We start from the raw sequence: 10,213 nt of genomic DNA, 5'->3' as shown, positions 1-10,213 counted from the left end.
GAGTTTACCTGTACCTTCACCTGGTTATTCTTAGTGTAACATTTTGCATAACTATAGTATAGTATCACAATCAGGAAACTAACATTGGTACAATCTATTGACCTTAATCAGATTTCAACTTGGGGAACTTTTTAAAGATACCAGTGCTGGGACCCCAGCCCGGACCATCTGAGTAGAATATCTGGGAGTGGTACCCAGGTATTGGTATTTTTAAAAGCTCTTTACAGGCTGATTGGATATTTATATTTAGCATTCAGCACTGTGAAGGTTAATGATGGAAAAATTATGATGCGGAATTAAGCATACTCATGCACTAGTTTTGAATGAAAAAAAGTGAACTATACCATTGATTAAGGAAATATCTTGAATATCTAGAATAGGGTTTTTCTAAAACATCACACAATACAGACCTTTGGTTTGAGACCAGCTAGATAAGATATGTCTGTTTAAGAGCAAATAATAAAATAATGGTCCATACTGAGGGGAACAGAGGGTAGAAAATATGACTTGTGATGTGAATCCAGTTTCTCAGTGGGAGAATAAACAGTGATCTCAAGCTTTACACCCTTATAGAGTTGGTCTCAAAGAAACCTGAAGTTTTCTGTGTTCCTTGCCTTCCTGAAAATGAAAAGTGACACTGATAGAATTGGAAACAATAAACAAAGAATAGCTACATTATAAGTAATTTTATTTTTAAGTGTTTAACTTACGGATTTTTTTTTGATTTTGGAGATTGCCGAACTTAGGGAGAAATAGTTCATTTTCAGAGAAAAGTCAAGACTTGTTCCTCCATTATCCATAAAGGATACATAGCATGAAATGTTATCTGATATCAGCAATATTACTATAACTAATAAAATTGCTAATATTTATTAATGTTTATTATGTGCCGGCCTATTTTAGCACTTGCTATGTGTTTAATTCTCACAGCAAACTATGAAGAATATATAATTTTCTCCATTAAAATATGTGAGAATACTTAGACATATAAAGAACTTTCTCAGTGAATGCTAGTAAGTGGCAGAACCGGGATTTGAACCCAAGCTGTCTGAGTCTAGAGTCCATGGTCTAACCATTACTTGATACCTCTCATAATATGAGGCGAGTTTTTGTTTAGAACTTTTTGTATTAGATTTCAACTATAATTTATTAAGATTTGTGTAAAATCTTTAGTGTTAGTGAACCTAATGTGTAAATTGTATAATTTGAATTTTGCTTTGAAGTACATTAGATTTTTTTTTTCATTGTGCTGATCTAAGACCAACAGATACTGTTATAATATGAAAATCTTAGGTGAATTGACCTTGATTTTAAGACAGATGGAGTAGGAATGAGGAAAACATATCCAGATTTTAGCACTTGAGTTCACTGGCTTCAATTCTTGAATCAAGATTGCTTGAAAAAGTAGAAAGATGCTCTGCATTATGTCCACCACCATCTGTCCCCTGACTTGAAGATACTTGGGTTTGTCTCTAAGAGCAGACTGGTAACTCTTCTCAGTATTTGGGAAAGTGAGATGGGAGAGGGGGAATATGAATGAGAGAGAGGGGAGAAAGAAAGAGACAGACTGGCACTGGCACTGGCACCCTGATAGATGTTCATGCTAAAGTAAAGCATTGTGAGTGGGAGCAGGAGGGAACCTGTTAGTGAGAGAGCTTATATTCTTTAGCTTCTCTCAGTATTTATTTATTTTTTTACCTACTTGATCAATAAATGATACAGTTATGGTAATAGGTTAAAGTGTCCTGCTGCTCTTGTTTCCCAGTGTTTAACATTTTTTTGTTATCTATTTTGCTGCATTGTTCAGCACATTTTAAAAAAATCATGTCTTGATTTGCCACTTTAACATTTTATATGATTTTACTCATTTTCAAAATAAAATGACTTTTTCTATTTGAGACTACCTTCTTGTTCTGCTTTGTCTCTTAGTAATAGTGCATCTCCTTGCTTTTTTTTGTTTACATTTTTATATTATAACCTTGTCTACTATTTTAGCGTATGATGACTTCAATATATTCTAAGCCTTTTGATAAAAGTTAAAAATCAATATTTGTCAAAAACTCTGAGTCAACTATGATTAGAGTTTCTTAACATGAAAGACACTTTCTATTCCAAACTAGCAGTTAGCATTAAAACTTAATAGTAGAATACTGGCAGCATCTCAGTGAAGTCAGGAACAAAACGTGTACTTTCGCAATTATTATTTAATATCATCAAAGTTCTAGCTGTTACAATAAAATACCTAGAAGTAAACAAAAAGAAATATGAAGGAAAGTAGAAAACTATAAGGAATGAAAAATATTTGACTAAAAGAAGAGACCTGAGTATTTTTGGATGTGAATTTTTAATATATTAAAAATGCCATTTCTCCCCAAATCAACCTACAGATTTTATTTTATGCAGTCAGAATAACTATTTTTGAGAAATGACAAAATTAATTTGAAAGAATGGCTTACAATTTTTTAAAAAGTATGATAATATTTGGTGGTGGTAGGAGAGAGACCTGGATCTATTCAATATTAGAATGTACTACAAAGCTACAATAATTAAAACAGTTTGGGACTGATATGAGAATACAGTTGGATTTAGTAGAACAAAAGACAAACTTTTAAGTATATATATATTTAGATGATAAAGGCATCTCAAATCGTGAGAAATGATGGATTATTCAATAAATGAGTGTCTTTCAAACTGAAAGTTATATATAACCCAAGTGCGAGTCATGATACCAATTTAGTGGGTCATGAGAGTTTTAAAAAACAATAGATAATATTCATTATCACACGATAAAAGTATTGTTTTGTGGGACTTTTGTTTGTTTCTCTTATATGTGTGCATGTTGGATTACTGTGTAAAATGCATTCCTTAATGTGGATCATGGTTGAAAAAGTTTGAAAGCTACTGCAACAAATGGTATTTTGATAAATGGCTAATGATTTGGAGGAAAACATTCTAAAAATATGTAAAATAATATAATCAGACTAAAAGGCTGGGCTAATCTATGTCAATCAAACAAATGAGCAAGAGTAATATCATTTAATAAAGGAGAGCTCAAAGCAAATATATGAAACAAAGTATACAAGGCCTTAGAATAAAAGCAAATAATAAAATACGTTTTTTTGAAGAAATTCATTTATTTAAAATGTAAAGCTTCTTTATTGATAGTTGCATTTATTAGCAGGGATCATTAATCAGTAGCTAGTGAAAGAAATCAGACCACTTTTGGAACATAACACTAAAATCCCATCAGCTCATTGTCCTTGCTTTTGTCATTCTGGTAACCAATAAGTGTCAAAGAGCTTTGAATGTTTTCGGGTAGATATAAATATTATGACCTACTCGTACCTTAATGTAGTAATTTTTTCCAGCAACCACTTGAGTTTTGTATTCTACAGCTTCAGATTCTTCCTAAGTCTCATTTGTTTTTCCTTCAAGCTATGATTTAACTTCATTAGCAATCTCCTTGATTTCTAGAGTGGCAGGTTTGGCTTCAATTAAACCTCCAGGCATCATTTTGACTAATTCTTTGCTGGGCAGGATACTAGAACTGAAGTCAAAAATATATTAATATTAAATGTATATACCTCAGATCAAAACCATTAAATGAAAACTGTTAGAAATTCAAAAATAAATGATAGAATTAAAAATTAAAGATATTTTAATTTTATAGATACAACTAATATATTAAGAATGTAAGATATATAAATAAATGTAAAGGATATTGACTTTGTACAGAGATTTTCTAACTTTTATTATGTAAAAAAGAAACTGACTTATTTCTTTCTATTTTTAGAGGACTATTTTAATAAAGGGAAAAAAGAGTCAGAGGACAGTAAGCTTCGATTTGAAACATATCAGTTGATATGGCAGCAGATGAAATCTGAAACTGAGGTGAATATTTTTTTTCATAACAGCATTTCTCTAATACTGTAAATCTCATGTTTGTTCCTTCCCATCTTTCTACCAAGAGTATTTACAAGAGTATTGATGAAATATTGGTAATACTGATTAAACATAATCTGTATATACTAAAAAGCCCTCATGTTCAAAATATTAAATATAGCTTCAGGTATTGGAACATATGTTTATAGTGATAGCTGGTAAGGCTATCATTTATATATTCTCACACCACTTAAAATGATGATACGCTTTACATTGTCCATTCAGTTATGCAAGTAAGAAATAAGCTGCTTATTTCTAAACTACACTTCACTCCCTCATCCTCATATCCAGTTATCATATTCTTTATATCGCAGCTCTGAAAATTTATTCACTATATAACAGATTCATAGCTCTAGGGCTAGCATCTTGAGGGAATTTATTTTGTTTGACCAACACAGTGCTATATTTTTTTGCTTTTTAATGCCTTTGAGAAGGTTATGCACTTTTCTAGTTTATTACTGTTTCCTACCATCCTTTCTTGCTTTACACCTGGGAGCTTTGCTCCTTCATGTATTCCATGGACCCTTGAAGGTATTTGAGTTTGTGGCTTCCAGTTTAGGTCCTCTTCATTTCTTAATCTGGATTGTCCTAATATCCTCCTAACTGATGTCCCTGCCTCTGATGTAAAACCCTTCAGGTCTGTCACTGGTCCCTGTGGCACCATTAGTCAAATTAGATAAATCCTTCTTCCTTCGGGTCAGGCTACAGGGGTTTTCCAGCCCTACTGCCAGTACACCCTTTCCAGTCCCCTCTACTCTGGCCTTCACAGTGCTGCCAGATTAACCCTCCTTAACACTGATTTAATCATGTCTCTACTTCAGATCCCTTCAGTGGTTCTCCCCACAGGTTAAAATCCAAACTCTTTAACATCAGATATTTATTTTCTTGGTTTAGCCCATTGCTTATTTGTCCAGTCTCATTCCCTACCACTTCTCCTGTTCTTTGTGCTTAGGTGTATCTGTGGTTCCCCAGATGTTTGGTGCTTTCTTCTTTGTCTTCTTTACTCCCTATTCCTTCTAACTTTCTTTTAGCTACCATCACCTCCATCACCTGCTCTAATGCTTTGGCTCAATTGTATCACCTCCTCAGCTTAAGTTAGATGGTCCTACTCTTTGTTTCTATATTATCATAGCATTTTACACAATGTATTTTAATTGTAAATGTTCTTGGTCATTTTTTTAGCATAGAGACTACCTTTCATTTGTAAGGTAGTTAGTACTTGTTGAATAAATAAGTGAGATTCTATAATGAGGGTATCCAAAGCACCAATCACTGGAGATTTAAGAAAAAAGATTTTTTATTTCATTATGATTATATTTCATTATGATTTTAATTTTACATGTAATCTTTAGAATTGAATTCATGATAATTTTCTTTCCCAAACTTGGAAAGACATATCAGATTATTACTGATAATAATCCATAAAGTTTTGTGTGTTCTGTGTAGCGACTGCAAGAAGAATTAAATAAAAACCTGTTTGACAGTCTAATCGAATTTCTGCAAAAGTCTCATTCTGGATCCCAGAAGAATTCAAGAGGCTGGGGCTATCAGATAAAACTCAGAGAAATTCCAACTGCTGCTCTTGTTCTAGGTATGTACGTGTGTGTGTGTGTGTGTGTGTGTGTGTGTGTGTGTGTGTTTAATTGATGTTTTTGAAAATAGTAGGGAATAACCTGTTCTGATAAACTGTTTTTTCTCTTTCATATATAGATTTAAACCAATTATAGTTTGTTAGGCATACTTTCAAAACCAATAAAAGTTCCTTATACTGAGCATACATCTGTAAATTAAAAGAAATTGATCTAGGATTAGCTAGTACCTTCTTCAACCTTTTGTCTGAAAAATGAAGAGGAAACATGTTTGTGTTATTCTTTCTTCCTTAGTTATTTTATGAAAATATATAAGATTTGAATTTGGTAATAAAGAATCTACCAGTGTGTTAATAGATTTGATTTTTATACTTTTTTTTAAATCATATCTTCAGTTACTCTGTGATCTTAATTTTATTTCCCTATTCTTAGTTTTTCAACCTTGGATTGTTTCATAATATTGTATGAATATTAATTAGAATGCCATTTGGTTGAATTATATACGAATTGCTTTCACACTACAGGTTGTAAATTTCTTAAGTATTTAAATATCCATCATTAATTTCCCATTTTAACCAAACATCTGAATTGCAGGATAATGGAAAAAATTTCTTTGAATATTAGCAAATTTTCTTCAACCTTTTGAAAAGAAAGTTGAATTTATTTAGATTCTTAATATACCGTCATTGTACTTCCAATTTGATCTTTATTCAGAGTTTGTTATGCTAGTCGGTTCTGAGATAAGAAATTAATTCTTTTGTTTAATACTGTCTAATACTGTTCCTAACCTTGATATTTAGGGAAGTACTTCTCAAACTTTAATGTACCTACAGGTAACCATCAGGGATCTTAGTAAATGCAAATGTTCTTTAATAATTCTTGAGTCAGGCCTGTAACTCTGCATTTCTAACAGGCCTCCAGCTGATACCCATACTGCTAATCCCATAACCATTCTGAGTAATAAGACTCCACGTTGTGTTTTCTGTAATAGTGTGGACCAGTTTTTTAGTGCAGCCTGCCACTTAAGTTCAAAACCCCTTTTATTTATGAATGAGAAGCTGAGGCCCAGTGATGGCTGTCTTGTACCGTTGAGTGCTTTCTTTCTCTGCTGCCATGTTACAGCAATTGGAGATAGAGTGGGAGAAACAACGAAGAGGGATGGCCTGATTGTCATGAGAGCACTGTTTAAATCCCTTTTCTGCCAACTGTCAAAAGGAGAAAGGAAGCTAATGGAAATCATCTACTTCAAAGTCAGTGGTCTGAAGAGAACATTTTTCCAGTTAAAGACATTGTTGATTATCTTGTTTTCAATAGACAAGTCTGTTGTAAGGGATGTAGTGTTAAATAGCTGATGAAGTCAGACAAGACAAGCCAATATTTCACTGAACTCCTAAATTTGTTCAGAAATATATTACAGTCATAGACCATACTACATGCTAAGAATATAATTTTGATACTTTAAAAAAATCTGTACTCAAAGATACTTAAGTACAGTTGCACGTTTTCTATTTTCTAATAGGTGTATATCTGTTTATTTGTTTATTTTAGTATATGTTCATTTAAAAATAGCCTGCCAACATTTTTGTTTGTTGGCTGTCTTAGAGAAAAAAAGAAATATTGCTTTTTAGTGGCCTGGATGCTTCTGAACCTTTTCTTTTGCTTCCAAGCAGGTGAAATTTTATGGTAGCAAGTGTCAAGTAGTTTTAAGATGTCTGTGGCTGCCACCTGCCTAAGTGCCAAAATACTTTCTAGAGATCACAGATTGTGATGTTAGGGAAGTTATCAGTTAATAGAATTTTTTTTTAAAGTAATGGGGAAATTTTCACTCAATGCTGATAACCGCATGCAGAGCAATAAAACTCTGATTTGTGGAAATGAGAACCAGGGTTTAGTAAATACCTAAAGGACCTAAAGTTGTAATTTGTTTTTAGGCTCTTCCGTCAGAAATCAGTTTACTGTACACTTTACCTATTATATTTACTACTGTGGTCATAAATAGTATTAACGACTAGATTCTCCTCAGTTAAGTTAGGGTCAGAGGAAGGCTGGAATTTATAGTCCTTATTTTTGAATAATTATTTTAAAGAGCTCTTTTTGAATGTGACAAAGGAATGAAATTATTCCTAAGATGTTTTCAAGGGTCAACTACACATCCCTGGTAATTTTTTTAAAAGGAAAAGTTGTGCTAAATACCTTTTCTAACAAATAAGAATAATATGTGTCTCTAGATATCTATTGTTAATGGAGATCTCTGCATTTATGCAGTATATTTTCTTGATTTCTGATTTTCATCATTGTAAAAATGTTTTTACTTAGTAATTCAGTTGACATGTTAGATAGCTTTTGTTGTTGAATTATTAATAATAAAAATGGAGTAATATTGATGTATAATCCCACAGGTGTGAATGTAACAGATCATGATTTAACATTCAGAAGTCTAACAGAAGCCCTTCAGAATAATGTCACTCCATATGTAGTCTCATTGCAAGCTAGAGATTGTCCAGGTAAAGTATAAATGCTTTAATAACCTTGGTAAGATGTTATAAATCTCTTCTATCCCCTCTCTCTTTCTCTCTCTCAAGCTTTCTTTATCCCTTTTTATTTCTGGGAAGAGCATGGTACTACATTTTTGGCAGGGTGAAGTTTAGTGCCTCCCAGAGTAATCTTGACTATTGCAGGACTGTTTCCAGTTTTCTTTGTTTATTCTAGCCTCACCCCTGCCATATCAGCTTCCCTGACAATAATAGTCCAGGCATTTAAAGTTGGAAGGTTTGGGACAGGGAGGTAAGAATTAAGGAATGGGGAGATCTTATTTATCCTAACAGAGACTAGACTACATATTTACAGCCTCAAATCATCTTATCGTCCCATCTGAAAGGCTACCATGATAAAAATAGTGCATTGCCAGAGCTAACCTTGGGTATCTGAAGCCATTAAATCATAAAGGATGTGGACACTAATAGAGTAAAATGTGTTTAGATTTGGGCGGATATAAGGACATTATGTGCCTAAAGTACTTTCATATTCATAAACTGATTGGTATTAAGTAAAAATCCCTTAGGACATCTTTTAAAATGACTTTATGGAAGACTTGTAATCAGTAAAATAACTTATGTAAATAACACTTTTGATCCTTTTTAAAGGTCTTTACAAACCTTTTGCTGCCCAGAAGTAACTTAAATATATATTATTCCTGATATAATTAAGTTTTCATGTTTATTCACTTGCTTAGGCGACACTTTTATTATAGACAGTACTCATAAAGTTTGGCCTAATGTTAATCTGAATTAATGAAGTTTAAATTTAAATTTTAAGGAGAAGATACTAATAGGTATTAATAGTTAATATATGTTAAATTATGTTAATGTTAAATATAGAAAAACACATTCTACCCAAGTAATGTAATATACTCATCAAGACGTTTCAGTTGTTTTAGTTTTGTTTTAAGGAGAAATAAGCTTTCTTACCTTTCATATTCTGTAGATGTGAAACATTTTTTACAAAAGCTGGTCTCACAGTTAATGGACTGCTGTGCGGATGTGGAATCCGAAGAGGAGGACAGTTTTCACATCACTCAGAAACAGATGCATTGTTCAATGGATTCTCTTTCCAGTTGGTATAGGAATGTCACACAGGTAAATGTAAACTGACAGTTTTCTCCCAGGAAATTGGCATATGATCGAAGAGGCTTGGAATTATATTAAGCATAGTACTGTTCTGTTCTAATAAGGAGATGCATATGCAGCATACTGTTTATTTAATGCTGCATATGCAGCACTAGCTGTTTTTTTAATAGTACTTGTTTTTCCTAAGGCTACGAGAATTTAAAAGTATCTTTTTATCAGTATGTGGTCTACTTCCTGGTAAAATGTTTACACGTGGGAGAATATGTCATCTAGTGACAAAACAGTATCTGGAATCAGTTCTGCTGCAGATTCTCTTTGTGACAATGACTATAATGTTAATATATTATCTCAGATTACTCATTATTTTGTTTCATGCAGTAGAACCATATTGCCAGTACCATTGCCACCTTAGTCCAATTAGAACTAGCTATATACATATAAAATCTAATTTGTTCATGTTTAGAACTTTTGGGAGAATAAATGCTGTCTAAGTAAAGTGTATTTAATGAACTGATAAATAAAAAGTTCCATTCTACCATGTTAGTCTCTGGTGAAAATAAATAATAACCTAGATGACTCATGAGTAATTGCACTACAAAACCACAGCCTTAGTTTATGATGCTTTGTATCCCATGTGGGAAAAATTACTTTGGTGACATTTTCTGATGAATATATTTTCTGAAATCATTTTAAGTGAAGTTTCATTTTGCTTTACATAGGTATTAAACTGGGTTTAATTCTTACTATAATATCTTAATTTGATCCAGAAATTTAGATTTTATAGCTATCAAATGCTACATGCAATTTTTGTCAGATAACTTTAAAATATTGGAATTGAACCAGGTGATATTTAAGATGCTTTTCAACTTGAAATTTATCAGCACAGTAGCAAGTAGTGTGACTCATAACGCTTTTTAAATAAAAATACTAGTTCTCACCTTACAGCAAAGCAAAATATGACATTCTACTAACAGAAAATTCACTTTTATAGAGAATGTTCACTTCTCCCCATGCTTTTCCTGTCATTTTCTAAGCAGAAAATATAAATATTCCATA

At 32.4% G+C, this 10,213-nt stretch overlaps 1 protein-coding gene and 1 pseudogene across 1 annotated transcript in view; one reads left to right on the top strand and one right to left on the bottom strand.

The window, feature by feature from the left end:
• ORC3 (origin recognition complex subunit 3) overlaps positions 1 to 10,213 on the top strand; it is a 55,430-nt gene that overhangs the window by 3,864 nt on the left and 41,353 nt on the right. The window contains exons 3-6 of the mRNA XM_006926325.3: positions 3,794 to 3,891; positions 5,389 to 5,533; positions 7,931 to 8,035; positions 9,015 to 9,166. Of these exons, the coding sequence (XP_006926387.2) occupies positions 3,794 to 3,891; positions 5,389 to 5,533; positions 7,931 to 8,035; positions 9,015 to 9,166 (500 nt within the window). The remainder of the gene's footprint in view (positions 1 to 3,793; positions 3,892 to 5,388; positions 5,534 to 7,930; positions 8,036 to 9,014; positions 9,167 to 10,213) is intronic.
• LOC112474575 lies at positions 23 to 3,583 on the bottom strand (annotated as a pseudogene).

The sequence above is a fragment of the Pteropus alecto genome, unplaced genomic scaffold (assembly GCF_000325575.1).
Source record: "Pteropus alecto unplaced genomic scaffold, ASM32557v1 scaffold7, whole genome shotgun sequence".
NCBI classification, from domain to species: domain Eukaryota; kingdom Metazoa; phylum Chordata; class Mammalia; order Chiroptera; family Pteropodidae; genus Pteropus; species Pteropus alecto.
Note: the sequence above shows the minus strand (reverse complement) of the source record. Positions and strands in the feature narration are given on the sequence as shown.